This window comes from Nipponia nippon, unplaced genomic scaffold (genome assembly GCF_047370975.1).
Source record: "Nipponia nippon isolate SJK-2023a ecotype South Korea unplaced genomic scaffold, ASM4737097v1 scaffold_10, whole genome shotgun sequence".
NCBI lineage: Eukaryota > Metazoa > Chordata > Aves > Pelecaniformes > Threskiornithidae > Nipponia > Nipponia nippon.
Genome location: NW_028262291.1, coordinates 30,179,410 through 30,203,846, shown reverse-complemented (window position 1 = coordinate 30,203,846; position 24,437 = coordinate 30,179,410). Strand labels below are relative to the sequence as shown.

The 24,437-nt window shown below is 42.9% G+C and overlaps 2 protein-coding genes across 2 annotated transcripts in view; both read left to right on the top strand.

Annotated features, from left to right (window-relative positions):
• LOC104020347 (cytosolic phospholipase A2 epsilon) overlaps positions 1 to 7,420 on the top strand; it is a 36,407-nt gene extending 28,987 nt beyond the window's left edge. Inside the window, exons 15-20 of the mRNA XM_009473763.1 lie at positions 461 to 598; positions 3,686 to 3,793; positions 4,835 to 5,029; positions 5,445 to 5,611; positions 6,793 to 6,979; positions 7,212 to 7,420. Coding sequence (XP_009472038.1) covers positions 461 to 598; positions 3,686 to 3,793; positions 4,835 to 5,029; positions 5,445 to 5,611; positions 6,793 to 6,979; positions 7,212 to 7,420 — 1,004 coding nt within the window. The remainder of the gene's footprint in view (positions 1 to 460; positions 599 to 3,685; positions 3,794 to 4,834; positions 5,030 to 5,444; positions 5,612 to 6,792; positions 6,980 to 7,211) is intronic.
• Positions 7,421 to 16,779: 9,359 nt separating this feature from the next.
• LOC104020442 (cytosolic phospholipase A2 epsilon-like) overlaps positions 16,780 to 24,437 on the top strand; it is a 35,794-nt gene continuing 28,136 nt past the window's right edge. Inside the window, exons 1-2 of the mRNA XM_087746785.1 lie at positions 16,780 to 16,875; positions 18,140 to 18,229. Coding sequence (XP_087602911.1) covers positions 16,780 to 16,875; positions 18,140 to 18,229 — 186 coding nt within the window. The remainder of the gene's footprint in view (positions 16,876 to 18,139; positions 18,230 to 24,437) is intronic.

The following is a 24,437-nucleotide window of genomic DNA, read 5'->3' as shown; positions in this document are numbered from 1 at the left end:
CCCCTTGCACTGCTGAACCATAACATTCATAACCAGTTCCTTTTCCTCCTTAACTTCCTCTTCCATTTCTAGACTTTGTGCCTAGGCTCTGGGAAGAACCCATCTTCTATGGGACAGGAGAACTCTGGGGGAGGTGCTTAAGGACAGACAAGGTACTCCCAAGTCAAAGTCTTAGCTCCACATGTGGGGTAAATTAGGCTGACGCCTTTGGTATAAACTTCACTTATGTCCTATCTGGAGAAGCTCGTTGGAAAGTTCTGAATTAACAAACTGGGGAACTGTTACTGAGTGAGCAGCTGAAACCAGCTGAATGATAACTTCTTGCACTGAGGAAGGCCAGTCTGTGATCACGCTGCTGATAGGGTTTGTCCTGCAGCTACTTCTTGGTAATTTTAGAACCCTTCCTGCAGGGAGGTAGGGATAGGATTGAGATGTAAAAGTTCATTTTGTGCCTCTGCAGAATGGGTGGAGTTCACCCCTTATGAGGTCGGATTCTTAAAATACGGTGCCTTCATTCGTGCAGAGGATTTTGGCAGCAAGTTCTTCATGGGCCGTCTGATGAAGAAGCTCCCTGAATCCCGCATCTGTTTCATGAAAGGTGATGTGCTGCATTGCGGAGATTTGAATTGCATAAATATGTACTTTATTTTTAATATAATACAGACCCTGCATATTGCAACCAGTGCCCTGCAACATGCAGGACTGAAGCAAAGTGTACAACATGTTGTTCTCACCTCTGGCTGAATTCCTTAGACACTGGAGATGGGCTAAAAAGTACTTAGAGGAAATTTCAAATAACACTATTCTCTGTTGCTTTTGTCTTGAATGGTGACTCTCATGCCTGAAGTTTCAGGGCTGCTTAAAGAGGTTAGGTTTGTTTTGAACAAACAGCAGAGTTCCACATGGAAAACATTTGTATTTTGAAACTGGAATCTTAAAACCAAATTTGTCTATGAATGGCATGATTTTATAACAAAGAGCAACATTGTTACTGAGTTCGTTATAAAATATGGCAATTTTGAGTAGTTTTCTGAACTGTTACTGATATTTTTGCAAGTTTAACAGTATTCTAAATCCTTTGTAATTTTGCTAGCATGATTAAATCAGTGAGTTTTGTCATCCTTATTTCAGTAAGGTGGGCAGCTCCCAGTAATGCATGAAAGACAGCTTTGCAGTTTTTATGCAATTCTTGTTTTAATTTTGCGTGATGTTAGAACTTTCTACCAGACCCCTTTGTATGCTGGTTCTCTGGGGTGAAGCTGTCTGCACAAGAGCCCATCTGCTCTTAAAGTCTGAACAACAGATGTGTTACATGTAAATAAGCACGACACACAACAGGACACCAAGGATACCAGTAAGAAAGGATTTACTTATGGACTGAAAAATCCATACAACCAGCAGCACCATGTGGTATTCCTTATTTGGTGTGCAAACAAGTTGTGTACCTCAATGTATGATGCAGGAGGAGTCCAGAGTCATATTGGTACAATCATGAGAAAATAGCTGGGCATAAGGACCAAAGATTGTGCTTAGCTGCACAGACACTAAATGTCAGAGCTTTAATGGCTATGATTAGAACTTTTAGTGATGTCATGAGTTAAGAAAAGAGGTGGCTGAGGAAAAAGAGGAAAAGACTCAGAAGATAACACAGGATCCAAGAGTATAAATAGGTCTGAAAAGAGAAGGACAAATTCATGGAAGGTAGTCCCACTGGTGGCTCTGAAACACAGTAGTTCAGATTCAGCCACCAGCACTAGAGGTACCAAATCCAGAACCTTGAGATGCTGGAGAGTACACCAGAGAAAGATCCCTTCATACTTTCCATTTTCTTGTGTTCTTCCACTAAGCACTCTGTGCTGACCACCAGAGGTAGGAGGTAGATTACAGAGCTAGATGAGACTACAGAGCCTTCTTCTAACATTGTGCCTCCGTTGCAGTTTTGCAATGACAGTGGTGTAGTGTGTTCATAGCCGAGGTGGCCAGGTAGCAAGCACACCCAACACATCCAGTCTGAGTTGAGCTCTGTGTTCTCACCCTCAGCACCTGAATTAGGCTGGTGACCCCAGAGCCATAGGTGTATCTTTAGGAAGGATAGAGTGGAGAGTTAAAGCAATGTTGCCATCTAGTGATACAACACGTAATGCCCTCCTGGGTTGCAATTAAAATGCACTATGAGTTACAGTGTGATAGTTTAAGGATAAAGTCAAAGTGTCATTTGCAGGGAGAGGTAAGGCCTTTTATAACAGCAATAGCTAGAGCTGGAAAGATTGGATGAGCTTATGGAGATACAAGACCCTCAGGTTTCCAGAAGAAAGGCTGGGGTGCATGAAAGCTTGTCTGCTATTTTCAACTCTGTCAGCCTAGTAAAAGATACCATCTCTCCTCATAGCTCTTACTTCAGCAAATATAGGTACCATGAAAATTCAGTTTAAGAGGTTATGGAAACATTGCTGTGTAATTACGACCAAGTTCTGGGAGGACAACAGTGTTTGGAAGACATTAAAATGCATGAGCAGAGCGTAAATCCTGGGGCTTGGGGAGCCGGAGTTATGGAGTGAGAAGGCACCAAGTGAAGACAGGAGAAATGAGAGGAGTTGCCCTCTCACAGCAGGCCTGGACAGAAGCTTCTCAAGCTGCAGGGAAATGAGGTGGTATTGGTGGAAACTGGCCAGTAATTATCTGCAAATGAACTCTGGTTGCCACCTAAGTGTAGAGCCAGAAAGCCCCTGTCTGATTTCTTAGTTATGTATTTCTAGCGTTTCTCAAGGGAGTGCCATTCTTATGTGGACTTCCTATGAAGCAGAAGACCCTTCGCTTCTTGTCCCACTTCACAAACAAGCCATGTTTAAAAGGGAATTGTATTTCTGTTACTAATTTATGGAATGCATAATTATTATATTGTGCAATTCAGCTTATTGCATCCTTTGCGATGTACAGCTTTTCCAAAGCTTTCACTGGTAGAGATTTTCAAGGCAAAGCTCAGCACTGCCTTCTCTGGCAGAGTTCCTCTCAGGGCCTGCAGCAGAGCTGTGGAGGAAGAAATACTTTTCAAGATCCAAGAAGCTTTTGGAGATTTCTGCACTGGGGAGACATTTTTAGGTGTTCTTATAAGTGGGAGGGCAAAAGTGGAAGAAGGACTATGGGGATGAGAATAACAAGGAGAGGAGTCTCACTCAAAAGAACTTGTGGCAAAAGAAATCTTACAAGGGACAGTGAAGATGTCTTATTTTAGAGGACTACTCTGAAGACTATCCCAAATTGTGCTCTAACCACTTGAATCTTGGCTGTTCAGGATCAGTGTCCAAACCTTTAACTGAGTATATGGTTGTATATGGCATACTTTGTAGACCAAACCCTTATTTTATGGGAAATGGTGTGGTTTTATTCTCTGATGACAGTTTCTTATAGATCAGAAAATGTTGGTTTGCAGTGTATCAGCAATAGCTGTATGTGACAACAAATTCCAGTTGCTAAAGGCCTGGCACGATGTTTAAAACTATTTAGGTTCGTCTTTGAGGACAGAATGTGAGCTGCCGCAAAAGGACTTCATACAGTCTTTGGTGAGAGTTTGGAAACCTTGAGGCTTTCCGATACCCCTTTCAAAATTGAAAGGTTATTTTTTTAAAGGGATGTTTTGTATTAAAATATTTTCAAAGCAGTTTCCCTGTTCTCTACTATTGCACAGGCCTGTGGAGCAATGTCTTTTCCTACAACCTCTTGGATGCCTGGCATTCATCAGATCCTACAGGAAGGTGCTCACTGAGGTGTACTCAACACAGAACTGTTGATGTCGGTTGGTTACATTTCTGTTTCTGCTTTACTTGTTGTCTTATGAATCTTTAAATGAATGTTACATTCAGATGCATATAGTGTGAAATCCTTATTAAGGCTTTTTAAGTCTTAAAACTGAGGCCAATGCTGCACTGCTTTCCTGCCCCCCCCCCCCCCCCCCCCAACGTGGCATGTTACAAGTGATATATAATTAGGTTTCCTCTCTGAATTCATTCATAGCAACATTATTTGCATTAGTCTCCTTTGGAATGAATTTATGCAAGTGATGATTTGCCACCAGATATAAACCTACTGAAGCTTTTTAACAGATCATCTTTGCCAGGGGCCTTTCAGTGAACCTACATGTTGTAACAAATATCTCAGTGCTGTGTTCTCTGTCTGCCTTGGCAGATGGTACTTTTTGTATGTTGTTGTTGAAGACTTGGATATATCAGTTATGTGGAACTCCATTTCAATTTTCTTTGATCTTGTAAACCTGCGTTCTCCTTAGAGGTGTTGGCTCTCCTTCCTGTGTCCAAATGTGGTTAGCGAGTTTGGTTTATGGGCTTTTCATCACTTTCTCCATGGAAGTGTTGCAGAACTCTGAGCTCAATAAACGCCTGTGATAGAAAGTCATTGGCCCTCTTTGCAGTCTCATGAGGTGCCATTTAGCATAACTCTTTTTCTCTGTTCTTTTCTGGGTGTCTAAGTCTCCTGACAGCATTTTTTTTCCAAAGCTGGTTTGGACTAATTTTGAAAGAAACTGGTCCAGATTCTCAGCCTACCCTGACCTTCACACAGGGAATCCGCCTATGACTTCTGTCAAGCAGTAGATCACTTTTTCCAGCTTTAGGAAGATTGTTGACACTTCGTTTTTCATGGAATATGCTTTACTGAAGATTGACTTTCTTCTTGTTCCTACTTTGACATTGATTTGATTGTATGTTGCCATGTCTTATTAGGATCTTCTTTCCTCTAGCTAATATTAGATGCCTTTTGGTATTTTAAGTATTGCAAAGAACTGTATCAAAACAACAACTTGTTCATCTCCTCTACCCTTCAGAAGGAGATGAGCCTTCCCCACCATGCAGGAGCCATGAGTTGGAGACTTACTTAGTCACCCCTGAATGTGGCATCATGGGCTTCATTCGGCAGGTCCTGTCCGAGCGGGTGATGATTTCAAAGTTCTACAACTTCCTGAAGGGATTCCAGGTGCACAATGAATACCTTCAGAGCAAAAGCTTCTATATATGGAAAGGTAAATACCCCTGAATATTAGTTTTTATCTGCTTAGGTGGTTGATGTTTTCATCAGTGAAGAGAAGGGAGAGGATGAACAGGATTTATTCTTCACTTTGGAAACAAAAATTTCAAGATAACTAGTTAAATTTCATCCAGTCAAATCAGCTCCAAGAACTCCCTTGATTCCAGGGAAGGGCAACTACTGCTCATCAGGGACTGAAGAAGAGCAGCACAAGAAGTGAAGGAGCTCTGTCTTTTTATCTTGGACAGGTCTTTCTTTTCTGTGTTAAGGTTGAGCTTCCATAGTGTGTCAGGGTCTTGGAAAGCAAAAGTGATGGGGAGAGAAGAGACATTTTTTCTTCCTTTATTAGCAAACCACAGATATATTACTTCATCAGTGAATCACTTATCATTACAAATATTTCTTTTTAGATACTGTACTAGAGAATTTCCCCAATCAGCTGACAGAAACAGCAGAGTTCATGTGCCTGGCAGACACAGCGGGATACATCGATATCAGCTACCCACCGCTCATGAGGCCAGAGAGGAAAGTGGATGTTGTCCTACACTTAAACTATTCTTCTGGATCACAGACATCGGTGCGATGACCACTCTATTTTCTTCATAATGACTGCTGTCTTTTAGCCCTTTTATCCCTCTTTAACTCCTAAGGAGTCAGAATAACTTATGTAGAAGAAACTGATTCTGGGAGAAAAGGATTCGTGGTGTACAGCTCCCATTTAGTAGATGTCTATGTCTCTCCATGATGCTGGTATACCATGGCAAATCCACTAATAACAGAAGTAGTATCAGTTTTCTACATCTTTTATTTTAATCAACCCTCTGATAGGTAAATGCTGTCTCCTAGACCTGTGTGCTCCTGGGATCTCAATATGGCTATCAAGGCTACACTCCATATGGAGTGTTTCTCTGGAACTAGTACCACCACTGATGAACTTGTTTCATTTGTCTTGTGATATCCATCTTAAAGATATTCACATGCAGTTGAATTAGAAGTAATTTGTCCAGTTGTCTTTAGAACTGTAACTGGATTTTTTTGTTTGTTTGTTTTAAATTGTGGAGAAGAATTGTCCTTTTATGCCGTATCTGCTGTTTCAAATACCATCTAACAACCTGGTCCATAATTCCAGTTACTAGGTATGGATAAGACAGAAGTTCTTGAAAACTAAAATTTTCATACGCGCCACCAGATTCAGGAATAAAAATCCTGTTTTCAAAACTGAGTTACACACCCACAAGATTAAATTAACATTTCAGTCAACATGATGTTTGCTCCCAGATGCCTACATCACTTTTCACAACCATCTTGAGGCATCTAAGGCAGAGGATTTTAAATATTTTATGCCAAGTCAACAAAACGTTTGTACCTTTGTGAATCCATATTTAAAAACCATACCATTTCTGGTTCCTGTCTGTTCTGCTCATTTCAGGATTTTCTCCAGTAAGGGGCATGTTTCTGTGTTCTAAGCGGCTAGGCCACCCTTATCTGCAGCCATGAACATCTTATTTATCTTGCAGAAAAAGGCAGAGCAGGAGGATGAGGCAGGACAACCATCAGCAGTGCAAGTTGGAGGCTGGGTTCTTGAACTGTTGTTCTGTTACTAACTAGAACTTAATATCTTGCACAAGAGACAAAGGCCAGAAGAAATACTGACGGCAAATGCTGCTCCTTCATCTTTGTGAAGGGCCTTTGTGCATTAGGAAAAGTTGGGGGGGCGGCAGAATTTCTGATCTTTTCTTTTTTTCTGTCTGAATGCAGCCTTTGGAAGAAGCCTCCAAGTACTTCCTAAAGCAGGGAATCCCATTTCCCAAAATCCACCTAAGTGAAGAAGAAAAGAAAAATCTGAAGGAGTGCTACATCTTTGAAGACGCAGAGACCCCAGAGGCACCAACAGTGGTATTTTTCCCACTGGTGAATGACACCTTCAGAAAATACAAAGAGCCTGGTAAGCCATGGGACAGAGACAGTCCTCCCACCGCCTGGCCATCCTTTGGCCGTGTTGGGATTGGAGGCGTGGTCTGGCGTGGTCTAGCGTGGTCCCCTCCCTCCCCTGCTGTGGCTCCCATGGGAGAGAAATGCAGGTGTCCGGGTAGTGAGGAGTAACATTGTGCCCCATCTGTAAAGCGGGACACGGGACCACATCTATACTCCATCAATGACCTTTCTTTATTTGTCAGGTGTAGAGCGCAGTCCCATTGAGATGGCACAGGGCAACGTGGACGTTTCCAGTGTTTTTTCCCCGTACTGCATAAACACCTTTACCTACACAGAGGAGGATTTTGACAAGCTGGTAGAACTGACCAGCTACAACATTCAGAACAACAAACACCTGATCCTTCAGGCTTTGAGTTCAGCTATAGAGCAGAAACGACAGCACAAAAAATAAATGCTGTCCTGAGTTTCAGAAAGATATCCAAATAATATTTTTTCCTGCAGAAGAATCAAGACCTGTTTGTGAATGAACATGACAGACTTGGGAAAGTACAAAGACTTGTCTCAGCCTGTGGCTCCTCTCCTCCATGTGGTGATCCCAGATAAACTGATCAAACAAAGTTAAGATTAGTCTCGTGCTTTGTTTATGTTGGATTTCACTGTGGTGAACATCTTTTTCATATACATACATGTATATGCAGTAAATCAAAGCCTAGTAAATATGGGGCTTATTGACGAGTTATTTAAATGCATGAATGTGGGACAGCAATACCAATTCTTTCAAAATTTACTGTACTAGTAGAAGTTATATGTGAAGTGAAGACAAATGAGTTACAGATATTTAATTTATTCCAAAACTAGTGCAACAGAAAAATACATAATAAATGTGGACCATTTCAAAGAAAAGAGAAAACTATATTTTCCTATAGAGTCAGCAAGAAATTTTGTTGGAAATAACATGCAAAACTAAACATAAAAGATATAGAACATCTGAGATTTCACATGGAAAATACAAATTTTCTATACTTCTGAATTTGCAAGTTTTATTACACCAGCAATATTTAGGTTTGGAAAATCCCTTGGAAGTGACTGTTCTAAACCCTGTTATGAGTCAGGATTGGCTGTTCTGGTCAGTGTGTAAGTAGTTAACCCAGGGTTGTGCTTTTCACTGAACACTCATGGTATTTAGAGGATCCAGCTCAGCATCTGCATCCCATTAATTTCAACAGGTTTAACAGTATTTCTTGTTATTATAGGATGGGATGCTGTGAGAATAAAAACATAAAAAACTGAGAGACATTCAGATTTTGTGGTAAGAAGGCAAGCTCTAAGTGCTTTCCACTGATATCCATGGCTTGTTCATGGGTAATTGCATAACTTAGTCCCTGACTGTATACAGTCAACACACAGTCTATGCAACTACTGTAAATAGCACAAGGCAATTTGTTGAAACTGCTTAATTTTGAGATGAAGACCAAAATAATTATTTGCTTTATGAAGGATTTTAATAATACAAATACTCTGTAAACCTGTTTCATTACAACAGAGATGCTAACCTAAAAAAAGATATAATGCTTCAGTCAGTATCAGCTGTCCTTAATTACTTCAGATTTAAATGAAACACAGTAACTTGTCTGTGCTGAAGTAACATGTATTGGCACACACAGAGCTATGCATAATGCAGTCATAGCCAAAACAGAAAATAAATCCTTAATTCAAAATTAAATTTGAACCTCTAAAAGGCTGAAAATTTCTCTTCCCTCTTGCTATCATCATTTGTCTCTCTCTCTTCCTTCAAGCGTTCCTTGATGGCTTTAAGCCTTTGTCGTCTTTAGTCTCCCACACTGACTTCCAATGACCTCAGGCCCCTCAGGGATGGTGTGTTCTTGCCTCAGCTGCTTTTCCAGGCCCTCACACCTCCATCCAGTTTGAAGCCCTGGTTCAAATCTCCAGTGTGCTGCAATGGCTGTTTACTTGCCAGTGCTCATCAAGGGCTCCTCTTTGTGATCTCTGCTGCTGAGTCACGCAGTGCCTTTTGGCATTGCCTCTCCTCTGCCCCAGCTGTAACTCTCTCTCAGCCTTCCCTGTTTATCATTATGGCAAACCCATTTGGGGTGACACATACATTTGCTACTTCTCCCACCCGACCATCTTCCAGCTGGGGTTTCGGGCATCTTCAAGAGCTGCCGTCCAAGGCTGTCAATGACACCAAGTTTCAAGAACCCTGCCTTTCTCTCCCCATCCCTGCCCTTAACTGTATCACTTTGCTTCCCTTGCTGTCTTTTTGTTTGTTAGTTTCTTTTTAACAGTGGGAAGACCCATTTATTCCAGGCGTGCCACTAAGGCATCCCTTGCTCTGCTGTACGCTCTAGGGGCTGAGCCTGTCCCACCTGCTGGCGGTCTGGCCAGGCCCACATGATAGCTCCTAGTGGTGCTTTCAGCATGGGTAAAGCTCTTGGACAAGAACTGGATCTTGTCAATTCTCCCCTTGCAATCCTCAGACATCCATGACTTTCTTCTTTTAGATACACCCACAGCCACCTGAGTCCCACAGCAAGGTCCTTGCTGTGAGTCTGAAAACACCTATATGTCCTGTGTTACTGTAGACCCTGGAAAAGGTCTGGCTTAATCCTCCATCCAGCCATCCTTCTCCTGGGGCACTGGGGGCCTTCACTCATAGGTATTGTAGCAATCCCACACGTAATGTTCTTGAGGAGGGGAAGGACATCAGCCCTATCATGCCATCTGCAGTTGGTTTCTTCCTCTCTGAGATATTGTAGAGGTGTCTCCAGGTGACTGCTCCGCAACAATGGCCTGTTCTGAATCCTATCTAGTCAGCACTCCTGGTCCATGTTTAGTAGAGGTGCTTTTTTTGTGACTTAGGGGGTTGGTTAATTTGTTGGGCTCAGCTTGCTTTTTATCATTAAATTTATTAATTAGTTGCACAGAACACTTGCAGAAGATCCTGGTCATCAGTTCTTGCAGGCCAGCATGGAGGCTTTGTGTGGCTTTGTCTTCTGGCGTTTTTTGTTCTGGTTCAGCTGCTAATGGGGTGTGTTGCACATGCTCAGCCTCTGGGCTGTGCTGAGGCATTGAAAGAATGTAGGTAACAGCTGCAGATGTGGGCATTTAAAAGCCCTTTTGGTTTTGCAGGTTGGGAGTGTCCATTTTTACAGGAAATAGGAGTAATTTCATGGAATTATCTGTTCAAGGGAGGAAACAAACTAGGGGGGGAGAAGCATTGCAAAAATCCAGGCCCACGCTGTATCACAATATTGGCACTGACAGGAGTTAGCATAATTTTTCCTAAATGTTTTAAAAGACAGAACTCTTGGTAGCTGTGGTAACAGGAACTACAAACACTAACATGGTGACCTCCTTAATTGTAATGAATATGTTCTGCATTTTTTCCGTGTCTTGCTTTTCCTTCTTACCTATTCATTATCTGTAGGTAAGTGAAGGGATTAGCATGCAATTGCACCTTTGCCTCAGCCCTTCTGATTATCACAAAGGTGCATCGAGAACTGGGCAGCTTGGTGAGGTGAGTCAGCCTGTAGGAACCTAAGAAAAGCAGCAGTGGGGTTTTTGAACCCTCTGCGAGGCATGTGAGTACTGAGACAGTCCTGTCGGGTGAGTGCCGTTGAGGAAGCAGAAGTTAATGGGATGGTTGGCAGCACCATTTTACACTGTTCTGTAGCCCAAAGAGTGATCAAACAGAAGATTACTGCAAACAGTTTGAGTGAAGCGAGCTATTCATTTGTGAGACTACAGGTTGCACCACATGAATGACGGGAAATGCGTCTGCCACAGCGGATACAGGAGAATGTGGGTGGTAGAGGAGGACTTCCGTCTGAGAAACCCTGTACCAAAACCTGTTCACATGTAAAACTCTGCTGGGTATGTGCAATATCCCACTGTCTTACTAGATTGATAATGCTGCAGGGGAGGCCATCAGGGCCTCATTTCCAGCAGGGCTGGTTTCCTCATGCCCTGATCATGGTATGCTGGTCAACAGGTAGCAATGGGTGAGAGCTGTGTGTCTTTCATGCCATTGAACTTTTATACCTTTAAGCTCCTCCTGAAAGTCTGTCCCTTGCAAGGTTCCCACTGTAGCCCAGCACACCTGCAGCATAAAGCACTTCCCCAGCACTCCTCCCACCCCACCAGCTCTTGATATCAAAACTCTGGGATGTCTTGTCATGTCTCCAGTTTCTTCCTCCTTGGGTCCTGAGGTCTCCTTTGCACTCCCTTCAGCCCACTATTGCTTATCCCCTTTTCTCCATGCAGTTTGGTGTATCACCCAGCTGTCATGGCCTGATCCCAGCTGCCCTAATGCTTGTGGTATTCATGCTTGTTCCAAATACGACCACACCACCATCATTCAGAACTGAAGCTTCTGGAGTTACCACTGCAGTATGGTGGAGACATGTGAGACAAAGGGGAAAGATTAAGAAAAGAGATGGTATAAAAAGCAAGGGAGGGAGGAAGGGGAGAAGGAAAAAAAAATTTGTATAATACCCAAATAAAAGTGAAAAAGGGAATTATAGTTATGTGGTATTGAGATGGACCAAGGAAGGAAACGAATATTTCGGAAAGCCAAGAAGTCAGTGGGAAAGAGAAGATGGCAGGGAATGGAAAAAAGAAAGAGGAAATCAGGAACAAAAAGGTGGTGGAGACAAACATTTAAGATGGAAATAAAGGTATATCCCTCCTCTAGTTTCTTCAAAGCAGTCTTGATAGACTGTTCCATTAAAAAGAAGAGCAACTGAAAAAACCTAATCCAGAAAACGTAATGGCATTAAATCCTACTGCCGAGATTCTGAACGCTATGGGCTTGCAGATGCCTGATATGCATACTATGACTGTGTATTGGATTTGCATGGCAAGGGTTTGGTAGTGGGGGGCTACAGTGGTGGCTTCTGTGAGAAGCTGCTAGAAGCTTCTATGTCCAATAAAGCCAATGTCAGCCGGCTCCAAGACGGACCCGCCACTGGCCAAGGCCGAGCCCATCAGCGACGGTGGTAGCACCACTGTGATAACATGTTGGGGGGGGGGGGGGGGGGAGGAAACTGCACAACTGCAGCCAGAGAGAGGAGTGGGAATATGTGAGAGAAACAACTCTGCAGACACCAAGGTCAGTGAAGAAAGAGGGGGAGGAGGTGCTCCAGGCGCCAGAGCAGAGATTCCCCTGCAGCCCGTGGTGAAGACCATGGTGAGGCAGGCTGTCCCCCTGCAGCCCATGGAGATTAATGGTGGAGCAGACATCCACCTGCAGCCCACGGAGGACACCACACCAGAGCAGGTGGATGCCTGAAGGAGGCTATGACCATGTGAAGAGCCCATGTTGAAGCAGGCTCCTGGCAGGACCTGTGGTCCCATGGAGACAGAGGAGCCCACTCTGGAGCAGGTTTGCTGGCAGGACTTGTGACCCCGTGGGGGACCCACACTGGAGCAGTCCGTTCCTGAAGGACTGCACCCCATGGAAGGGACCCATGCTGGAGCAGTTTGTGAAGAACTGTAGCCCATGGGAATGACCCATGTTGGAGAAGTTCGTGGAGGACTGTCCCCCATGGGAGGGACCGCACACTGGAGCTGGGGAAGAGTGTGAGGAGTCCTTCCCCTGAGGAGGAAGGAGTGGCAGAGACAACATGTGATGAACTGATTGCAACCCCCATTCCCTGTCCCCCTGCACCACTCCGTGGGGAGGAAGTACAGAAATTGGGAGTAAAGTTAAGCCCAAGAAGAAGGGATGGGTGGGGGAAAGGTGTTTTAAGATTTGGTTTTATTTTGGATTACCCCACTCTGATTTGATTGGTAATAAATTAAGCTGATTTCCCCAAGTCGAGCCCATGACAGTAATTGGTGAATGATGTCTCCCTGTCCTTATCTCGACCCATGAACTTTCCCTTATATTTTCTCTCCTATGTCCAGTTGAGGAGGGGAAGTGATAGAGTGGCTTTGGTGGGCACCTGGAGTCCAGCCAGGGTCAACTCACCTCAGAGTGCTTTCTAGCTCCCAGCTCTCTCTTTTTTTCTCTGCCCTTAAACATTGGGAAAAGACAGTCCCTCGGTCCCTAGCAGTACAACTTTTCCTGCCAGCTGCTGCTTATTGCACCCTTCTCTCTCTCAACTAATAACCTGTAAATTAGTTGTAAATACATGAAATGTTTGCTTCCCTCCTATTTCCTTTCTCCTGTTGAGGTAATGGAGCATCCTTAGAGGCTGATAACTATCAGGTAAGAGGCTGCAAGTTTCTACATATATTAATATGCACTTTTAAATCTTGAGTAATTGATAGTTATTTCTTTAATTTTGCAATTTCTGCTACTCTGCTGGCTGGCATCCAAAATTTTTCCAACCAGTCTTGAAATCAAACCATGCTCCAAATTCCTCCTTGAGCTGCAGTTGTTTTGGTTTGGTATCTGCTTTGTAAACATATGATGTAGTTTATTTTTGAGATTTAACAGATGATATGATATCCTAGAATTTGTTACAGATTAAATGTTTTGGTCCTATGTGCAGAAAAGTATTCAGAAAATCCTTCATAGACCCTTAAAAAAATACCCTTTCGAGTCACTCAAGCTCTGATCCATGACTGCTGCTCATACAGGAGCTGATGGCCTGTAACCCACAGCTGGTTTGGGGCATGGGAGGAAGCACCGTACTGGTCATACTGCCCTCCTGCTGGTTTCCAGCTCATGAGAAGATGATAAACTTGCATGTAGTCTGCAGATATGTGTAGAGTGAACAGTGATTCAGAAAACTTTGGGAACCACTCTTCTAGTTTACTGTACTCCTGGGAAAGCTTCTCCAAGTACAGAAAACATTTCACAGTGAGACAACTCCAGGCACAGAGAACTTTCTCGCTGTACAGGTAACCATTGAGGACTGCACATTTGCAACATGCATAAAATCTGAGAGACATAAAACGGAGCATAAATCTCCACTTCAATTAGGCTGCTCTAAGACCGGTATGGTAAGTGTTGGTCTTTATCCAGTGCATCAGTAACTGTAACATGAAAGAAACATAGACAAGCATTTAACTGTGAGTGCAGTGATGTAAAAAGTCATTAATGATGCCAGTCTTTCTACTGGGAAAGTAATAACTTTCTGTATCAATCAGAGCTGTGTACTAGTTACATGCTGGATGCATACAATACATGTAATGGATATAAAGTGCCGTACTTTTCTCAGTATGATCATCATGTCCTAACAGGAATATGTTCTAGTACTTTTAAACTCTTTGGTTAAAGACTTGCTTTAAAATTAATTTTCCAGAAGATTCTTTCTTTTACCTGTGACAGAGGTAAGACAACAGAGAGCAGTAGTGCCCCTGCCTCCTGTGAGTTTCCTCTCCTGCTCCGCATCTCCTTCCTTCACTAACTGCACAAGTGATGGTGTAAGACACCACTCCTCCTGCAGGAAGAGGACGTAGCAGAGCCAGAATGCCCGTCTGACTCTGCTCTCCAATGCTGGTTTTTGTATAGAAGTATCTATATGTCTCAGAGCAGTGAGGCAGTCACAGGCAGTCCTGGTTGTGTTTCTAGCTTGCCAGAATAACCCCAGGCTAATTTTGCCTGGCCTGTTCAAAGGCTAGGCAAGCATATACTGTTGCAAGGCATTTAGGGGGACACTGACTATCAGCAGTTTCGGTCCAGTCCAAGACAACGATAAAACAAATCACAAAGCTATATTTGAACATGTTGAAAAATGTTAACTTTGTCATGGAGCTCCATTTCTCCACAGCCTATCTCTGCAGTCAGATGTAATACAGGTACCTTTCCCAAGTGATTGATACTTCTACAAACAGGGTTGTAGTGTGAATAAGAAACCTAAGTATTAGAGGGAGTGTGAGGTCTAGCAAGCACTAAAGGACAAGAGTAGTGTGCTGTTTGCTGCCAGGGCAACTACAGTTGGATCTTTGAAGCAGGTAGGTTATTTTGTTTCATCTATCCTTAAATTACTGAAATATGAAATGTAAAGAAATAATCATTCCACTTGGAGCCTCTGCTTTTCATTCTATAAATTAAGACCATCCAGCTTTATACATTCAGATTTTAAATTAGGTAACACTAGGTCAGTTGTTAATGAGAGCCTCAGAGTTTTCTTTCTTTATGGCGTTCCCTGTGGACTCACTCAGGTGGGAGCTGAAGGCCATACAGATCATTCCAGATGGCCAAGCATGCATATAATGGGGAATTAACTCCGCAGACGTGGAAGTCTGTATACAGAACCTGCCTGTTCTTCTCCACGGGTTTCCTTGAGGACAGGGAATCTCAACTTTCTTAAGATTTGTCACCTTTAGAAGAGTTTCTAGGTGAACATCACCACATACGCTAATGGTCCTCTGAACTAATCAGCCTTGGGAAAACTGGCCTGGTCTAATAACAAGTATACCGGTATTTTTAGTGTCCCATGGCAGGTCTTCCAAGGTCAGACAGGTCTTTTTTTCTGGTGAGGCTAAAAAAAAAGATGAATGATTGTTCTCTGAATTAAGCTGCAAGAGGAGTTCTCCAGGATGCAGCTCAGAGAGGCCGTGAACTGAGGCCAAAAATGCTCTTGTACTTCAAGTGTGGGCAGAGCTATTTTTCATGCTGGAAATGCAGATGCTATGACACAGTGTACTGTTACTGGAGCTGCTACTTTGTTATTCATTTGTTTTCCTGTGTTTGAAGATGATAATTTCCGCTGGGTATGCCTGGAGATGTTCATGTGCTCTTTTGTTCATGCCCTTTGATTGAACAAAATCTCTGTAAAGTAAAACTAATAAGACTAAACCACTGGATACTATATTCCATTCATCTTGACATGAGTTTCCTGGAGTTGCCATGTAAAGTTCATTTGCCTTTCTCTGGAAAATGCATGAAAGCGTAACTCTTATCTGCTTTGCACAGCTATTATATATTTCCTTGCTCTTTTTGTCAAATTTAAGGTATTGCCAGGTGCAGTAGTAGTCCTGGGTAATGCTTGTAGCCATAGGCATTGAGCTCAAGATCTCTGCTAACCCTTGCAAATGTCCCCCTCCTTCTCCCCTGCCATCCTATCACACACAATCTGGTACTGTTACTCCATGCCTCTCACTCACCTCCCCTACCTACTGATCACCTCTGCAAACCAAAGATCCAGCCCTGTGCCCATGCCTTGGCCTTGTTCCTCTGGGAAGAACAAACTGGAGCAGCCTAGGAGGAGCTGGAAGCTGCTGGTCCCTGCAATAACCTGTTAGGTGTGTGTGGGGGTGGCCATTTCCAGGGGGACTGCTGCGTAGTGCAGGGCAGCACCTCTTTGCAGGCAGCGAGTTCGGGTCCCCCTGCCTATATGGAGGCTTTGACCAAAGTGGACAAGTGTGTGTCTGCACACAGGCAGGTCACTGGTAGTTATTTACACACGGAGGTTTTTTCCAGGGCTTAGTTTCCCCCACACAGGAGCTGCCATCGCTCTCTGCTCAGTCCCCGTGCCACAGATGGGGAAGAGCTGAGTTTGAAGGAGCAGGCTCCAGTGGTGGTGCCCTCTGTGCTTCTCTGCTTGACTGGATGGCCTGGGACTCTGCTCACCACAGAAAAAGGGTGGCAGCATTGTAGGACCCAAGGAGCAAGCACAGGCTGGGAGAGGTTCCCAGCCAGAGGAAGGTACCGCATCCCTTTTGGCTGTTGTGCTTGCCCCATAAGATCCTTCCCTGGAGCAGTCATCCTTGGCGCTCCACTGTCTTCGGCAATGGGAGGGGAGTCCTTTACTTATAGAGATGAGATGGGTGGGGCCTCAGGTCATTTTATAAAATAACTTGTCATTGACTCCTACAGGAGTAAATCCTGCAAACATGTCTCAGGAAGTGCTGCCCGTGAAGGTGCCAGAAACACTCTATTACCTGAATCCAGGGAAGGCCATGATGCCATCAAATGCAAAAGCACTACAGGTAAGAAAATGGCTTTAAAAGTTTGCTTAAGGTCCACTGCATTTGACATGCATTTGACAGAAAACAAAATCCTGCTTTGTGAGTGTGCTTATATACAAGCTACTGTACAAACTTACTGTCTGATGGGACTAGGTGGCAATGTCTCTGCCTGAAGGAGTTTAAGATGAAATGTTCTCTGTGTGGCTATCAGTGGCAAAAGTCCTTCAGACTCCACTGGAGCCAAAGATCTCAGCTTCATAGGCAAAATGAGAGAAGTCAGCATAGCAAGGGGACAGAAAAAGAAGATAAAGTGGAAAAAATAAACAGGGAAGGAAACCATTTTTAGGGGACTGAATTGTCAGCCTGAATCCAGACCCATACTTAAAAAATCCTTTTTCTTCCATAATTAAATGCTACTTTTATTAAATAATAATATTTCTGTATCAATAGCAAAATTTTGACATGTGTATTAATGTGATAACCCCATTTTTTGTTATTGGAAAAGGGATAAGGACAGGATAGAGAATAGGGATAGGGAACTGAATTTTATTTCCACATTCTCATTTTTGTTCTGAATTTTCCATTTTGCTTTGCATTCTCTGGGTCATGTCAAGATTTGCATTTAATTTTAACTGTGGTATGTTATAGATTGTTCTGTGTGCTGTTTGACTGGACAAAGGCATATTGCTTCAGGAAGTACTCTGGAAACAGAAACATAATACTTTCGACATTTTTTATAGGAACTGTCCTTTAATGGTGTTTTTCTACAAAGCATTTCAAAAGGGGCACCCTACATTGTAGAAGTATTTTGGAACTTCTATTTCCTGAAAAAAATTTAAATGTTAGATTTAAAATTTTGCAATTGCAACATGTTTCATGCTCTGGGTTCAAACACGGAGAAGAGATTCTGGGATTTTTTAAACCGAGATTTAATGCTCCTGAAAGAAGAAGCAGCTTGCGAAAAGATCACATTTGACACAAAAATCAAACCTTTATTCACAGAATAAATGCAGAGGCAGCTTTTGGATATCTCACAGCTGAAATGCCTCTTCCTTCATTGAAAGGGTACCCATGGCATGAATTTTGTACCAGTGTGTGCCAAACAGCGCGGTGGTTTGTTCATTATGCAGAGCACTGTAACATAGCTGGGTGTAACCAACAGCTGTTCTAATTGGGGTTTCAGCATAAGTTATTTCAAGTAGGAATTAATTATCTACCCTGATAATGCTGCTGTTGTTGTTTTAATGTTATCATTTATAATTTCTTTCTTTCTTTCTTTCTTCAGGATGAAGACTCAGACATCGATTCTTTGGGAGATGGTGAACCGCAAGAAGAAAATGAAGAAAGTACTGTACCAGACAAAGGTGATTTCAAGGTATTATGAACAAGAGAATTTTGAACCAAAGAGGGCTGAGGGTTTGGTTTTGCTCAAAAGGAGAGAAGGCTCAGGTAGATAAATAATGATGGCATTTGAAGTGTTACAAGGGAAACGTCCTTAAGTTTATTGTTTGGGTCATTTTATTCCACTTATATTTGTGATTTTCAGAATTTCTTGTTGTATTTCTCTGTTATGTTTTATTGGGAGCATGCAGAATATCTACTGTTTTAATCCCTCGCTTACTTGTACAAGAAATCCATTGGTGAGCTTTCTGTTCCACAATGCTTTTTGTAACTGAAAGGGCCAAAAGTAACAGTGATGCATGTTCTGCTGTGATGGCTTTGGCAGTGCAATCTCTATCTTAACAATTTATGGAGGACTCCTGGATTATTGAACCCTGATTTTTCACCACTTCTGTGCTCCATCAGAAAAAATCTATAATGGGATTCTGTGAAAGGAGTGATGTTTGAATGTGCTAGAGCTATTTCTCTTGTTTGAAGATCAGTAGTAGGTTTATTTTTGTTAGAAATTACTGATTTTGATAGGGGTTCTCGTTCTGCTACTTTGCTATCTGTGCAGTAAGTACAAGCATTGTTTCCTGTGAGGATTAGAGAAGTTGAAATGTGACTCGCATAACAATGTTGTCCCAAGACTGGCTTCTGAGCCAGATAATTCTATGGAAATTTGCATTATAATCCATGCAGAAAACTTATGCTGAGACAAAATGAAGCTGAAAATGAGCTTTATCTGGAAGTTGAAGTAATACTGTAAACAGGCAGACAGGTGAGCTTTTTGATAAGCTAGTTACCAGATAGTCCTGGTACAATTTAGGCACCGAGAAATTAAAACAAATTCTTATTCGCATTCAGAGTATTTTTACTTTTTCACATACACTTTGCAAAGTTTAGCTTTTGTGTTTGCCCAGTATTAGGATTTTTATTAAAAAACAAACAAACAAACAAACAAACTGTGGCATTAAAAGATTATACTGTATTTTCTCAGGGTATATTCAATCAGCCTTGGGTCTTTGTGGCATTTCATCTTGCAAATATTTAGCTTATAATGTCTGGTATCTCCAGCCTGTGGAGATACCGAAATTCTGGACCATGTATAGGATGAAGAACTTTGTAGATACTAAAAACAGGCCAAAAACCTGTTGATCAGACTTGATTGAAATTGATCAGTCTTTGCAGTAACATTTGCTCCTTACAAGGGGTAAGGAACCCAAAATCATGATGAGGGAAAGCAAAGAGATTTGAATGCCTGGGTTATAGTTACCTATGATAATTACGCATATAACAGGTAACTTCTTGTCTCCATTTCTTATTCCCACACAGCGATGTGTTTGTTTTTCCATTATCTGCTCAGGATATAGGCTTAGATCAAAGACATTTAAGGGTCATGAAATTTTGAGGGAGCAGGGATGATGGTCGTGGACCAGAAGAATCATCTTCTGTGTAGGGAACCATAACCTTCTTCTAGACCACTATATTGCCCCTGTCTCTCACTGAAGGATTATTTTTCACATTTCAAAATTCATGACAATCCATTGGTGATGGACTAAGTTGTTGTTCTTGCATCTGGCTACATAGTCACTGTTTTTTTTCTTCTATGATCAGAACATAGCACTCTTTCCTATGCACTTGCATGATCGTGACTTGATTGCTGCAGCATATCATGTGTTTATGTGAAGAACACATACACGCTCTTATCTTCTGCTCAGTTTTTCTCAAAGGTAAATTTTTCATCACTGAAACTACCAGAAGACTTAAATATGAGGGTCTCTGCCTGCTAAAAGGGATCATCTGTTAGAAACATACCACAGCATATCCCAGCAACTGCATGTGCCTTTACGCCAACTTGTTGATTTTTATCTGCATTAAGAAATATATATTATTCACGCCTTGACTGGTACTTTGCCCCATGCTAAAGCAGCAGGCAGAGCCAGCTCTGGTATTTCAGACATCAGTGCTTATATTAAAATATTTAAGGATTGCAGCAGGTCTCATACAATAATTAATGTGAGGGAAGGGGAGGGGATAAATTGGATGCATAGTTCTAAATTCAGCATGAGCAATGTCTTAACAAGGCTAAGATGCTTTATACCTCAGGTCAAGTGGTACCTCATTTCCCTGCCAGGCAAGGGCTCCTTGTTCTTGCAGCGTTTGCGCAGCTGTGAGAACAGCAGCCCTTTAACAGAAGAGGGGCAGGTTAAACTCTCAGCCTTGTGCAAAGCAGGAGCTCTGGCTTCTGCTGGGTTTTGGAAGCTGCAAGTGGCTCCTGAGATCATGGGAAGAGTGCGGACCTGCCACACTGCATGGTGAGGTTAGGAGGAGGTTGCAGCTGCTGCCTCTGATAAAGGTGGGACTCCACCATGTGAACCAAGAGCTGAGGCAGGAGGGCTGGGTCCCTACTGGTGCTGCACATGGGGTCCCTGTCTCCCACAAGGGCAAATGCCTGCTCTCAGGAGCACCTCCAGCCCCAGGCTCAGCAGCAACTGAGGAGGAGGCAACAACCCCTGAGCCACCCCCAGCCCGAGGTGCTTGCAGGAGCGTGGCACCAGCAGTGGCTCTGCTCAGCTGCAGAAGCTGTTCTGAGCCCAGGTGCCTCCCATGCCACCCTGAGTGATGGTATGGGGATGCCTAAAACACAGATTACTGAAATGATGTGCTCCAGCATGCCTCCCACTTCAAAAATAAACCTTGCAAAGCCAAAGGATGCCACTTCCCATCATAACTTTGAAATATGATTTGTCTTATCCATATTTGACATAAAAAATGTAAAACATCTGTGTCTGATGCAGACCTCTAGATTCCCCTGAGAATCAGCAGTCAGAAACAGAGATTTTCAGGGTGTGATGCACACCCTGTGGTAATGTCTACCTTAGGATGAGACTCCAGAAATGCCTAACAGCTGTCAGATGTAAACACCTATTTTACAGCTATCTGGAATCAGGTGTGATGAGTCTCAACCCTCAGATGGTTAATGCTCAGTCTAGTTTCTTTCTCTTTTATTTGTTCTGGTTGGAAAGGGCAAAGCAGTATAAGAGTGCTCTGTCTTTTCACGGATGGACTACACTGGCTACAGTTCTACATATATATTCAAATAATTTTGAACATGCAGCTGAATGCTCTATGTTTTCAAATGGACCTATTTTTCAAAATCAGAAAAAATCTGGCTGTTAAACATCTGAAAACACTGAAAGATGGAGGACAATGTTAACAGTACTGAAACGGCTATGCAACTAGCTTGAGTTACCAGTCAAATAATAAATCTCTGCAGAAGCTGGGATCACTGTGGACTGAGGATGTTGTGTTGATCAATATTTGAAGTTCTGCTTTTTGGAAATGTGTTTCAAGCACATTATCAAGTGCACAGTCTTATTCCTCAGAAGTGTTCGGAGTCCTATGATGGATATATGTATGAGGAAGCAATGATCTGAAGGACACAATTCTTGTGGCCTTGCATATACCCATCATGCTCCTGTGGGCACAGATAAATTTTCCCTGCTGAAACCAGGGTTACTGTGACCATATGCATGGAAGGGGTGTTTCCATCCAGCTGTGTGAGTTTTTAATTCACCGATACCCAACCAAGACTTCTGCTAATGCTGGTGAAAAGGTGGTCTGATTAGAAGAAGTTATGTTACTAATAAAAAACATGAAACACACGGGTTGTAAAAAACAGCCGGTGGCAGCAGTGATCCTCAGCACCCTCCCAGCCCCTGTGCAGCCCTGCAACCATTGATGGAAGTGCCACAGCCCCAGCGCCTGGAGGAGGTGAAGGAAGGAAGCAATTAGAGTGACTGCTTTTCCGGCTTGGAGCCCAGGTTTGTCCAGAATGAGGAAGAGCTTCAGAGACATGGCGAAACACAGCAGCCGACTGCGCTCAGCCCAGGCAGCGTGCCACAGTGGGGTCCCCTGGCACATCCCACAGCAGTGGGAGATAGGCTCCAGCAGGCTGGGGCAGGGCTTGGCTGAGTGATGTTCACAGCCTGAAGCATCCCGATTACAAATGTAAAAAACTTGAGGATGCACATTCTCTAAGAAGACCTGACTCTCAGACAGCTCAGGATAGGCACTTCTTCACACACTACCAGCTCTATATACATCGTAAGCAGCAAGGTATTTTAGTTCTTTTGATTTGGTCCCTGGCTACCATCTAGTTAAATTAGCACCTGGAGTTGAAGAAAGGAGTGCCCTGGTGACATCCTGTGAGTGATTTCATCTCAGCAGAATGCTTCACCGGGCCAGGAATGCAGGAGGACCTTAGTCAAGGCAGGGAAGCTATCTTTGCCAGGAAAGGCTGCTGTGCCAGCAGATGACATAGAAACGGATAGAGGCATTATTATTGGGTGACTGCAGGAAAAATGTGTGGGTGGAGAGGAAGCTCTTTTCATGGTTTTCATAGATAACACAAAATTTTTCAGGTTGGCCTGTAGAAATGGCCTTTTTCAACTGTTGAAAAAGTAAATTGATTGTCCTCAAGGTATTTTTAAATCTCATCTGATCTTTGCAGGATGGCTTGTGGAACAGCATGCAGTGCAGTTGCACTGAAATAGGTAATAACACCAGCACAATGTGGCACATAATTTTCTCTGCTTCCTCATCACAAGTTTTCATCCAGCATGGCAAAGGTAGCCTCCTCACCAGACCACATTTCATGTAGAAAAGCAATAGCTGAGCACCTGCTTGGAGGACAGCTGCTTTTTGGTGATGATACAGTTTTCACACACACTGAAGATGAATTTCAGGATCTCTTCATTAGCATTTTTCTGTTAGTTTATGATTGTTTTGGAATAAATACCAATCTAAAAAGGGCAACAATCAAGACCGAGAATGTGTTGGTTGCCCCTGGAGGTTCAAGAGTAAATTCTCCTCTCTGGATCAGTGGTGTAGGATGACTGCTCTCTGTTTTGGGAAGGCAGCTACAATATTCTGACAACTGATTGAACATCTATGGTAAAACAAGGAGCTAACACTGAAAACCAAAATATGCCTTGACCCAGCGTACATTTGACTGTACTGTTGTGGAATTGTGAGACTGGGGTAATCTACTGTAGGGATGGTGCAGTGGTGAATGTCTGTACCACTGATATCGCAAGCTGGGAAGATGCTACTAGCAATAGGCCATGCTGGAAGAGTCTGTTAGAAGAAGAAGCCTAGAGGCTGAAGAAAGGTACTGAGAGAAAAGCAAGTAAAAAAAAGGTAAAGAAGAATAGCTATCCTCTGGTCTCATGGACTCTTGTCTCATTAAGGAGTATTGTCATTTTGGAGCTCCACAGCCACTTGTGATGTGACAGGATGTATTATACAGCTAAACTAGTGGAGTAATTTACAGCAGTGCTTCTCAAGATGCATGCCAGACATACCTACATCTGAATATAAGCGTGACTTTAAAGAGGGCTGGGATAGACCTAGGAAAGCACAAATCTGCCAGGAATGCAGACAGCCTGCATACCCAGAGTGCTCAGGACAGAGAAATTTCTGTGTTCAAATTCTTACTCACCCAGGTGGGAGAAAGTTGGAATCATTCACGTGACAGAGGAATCCTTTACTTCCACCAATGTAGTAACTTTGTGTCAAGTATCATACCATGTTATTCTTTTTTATGGGAAGTGGTGGAAAATTGGAAGAAGAGACTATGAGGTCTGCTCTACGTTTGATGGAGCTGTTGTTTGGAAAATCCCAGTAAAACTTTGTTTGCCTGGGAGTACAGAGAAACTAGCAGTGTACACCCTGCTCGTGCACTGGCATCGCAGTGTGCTATATTGCATGCCGGTGTGTTATACGTGTGTGTGCATGAAGCACACATGAACACAATTTGAGAAGCACTGAATGGAAGACAAGCCAACAGACTGACAAGCAGTGAAACAGTCACAGAATGACCACATCAGTATTGATTTTATCAAAAGCAAAGCTACAATGTGACAGTGTTAAATGGTTGTTGTAATATGTCCTTGTTAGCCCCAGGGCAGGACACTGCTAGGGGTCTTCTACCACTCAAGGCTGTGGTGGAAACCTCTCTGTATGTGGAACTTCATGACAAAGCAGCAGCCTTTTTTTTGTTAAAGAGATCATAATAGGTTTTAAGTAAAGGGAATAACAGAACTTCTGTCCTTTGCTTTATGCATGCATAGCTGCTCTTTTCTTTGTATAACTAGACCCTAGTACATCATGTTATGGTTGTCACTGTTGCTATTTAA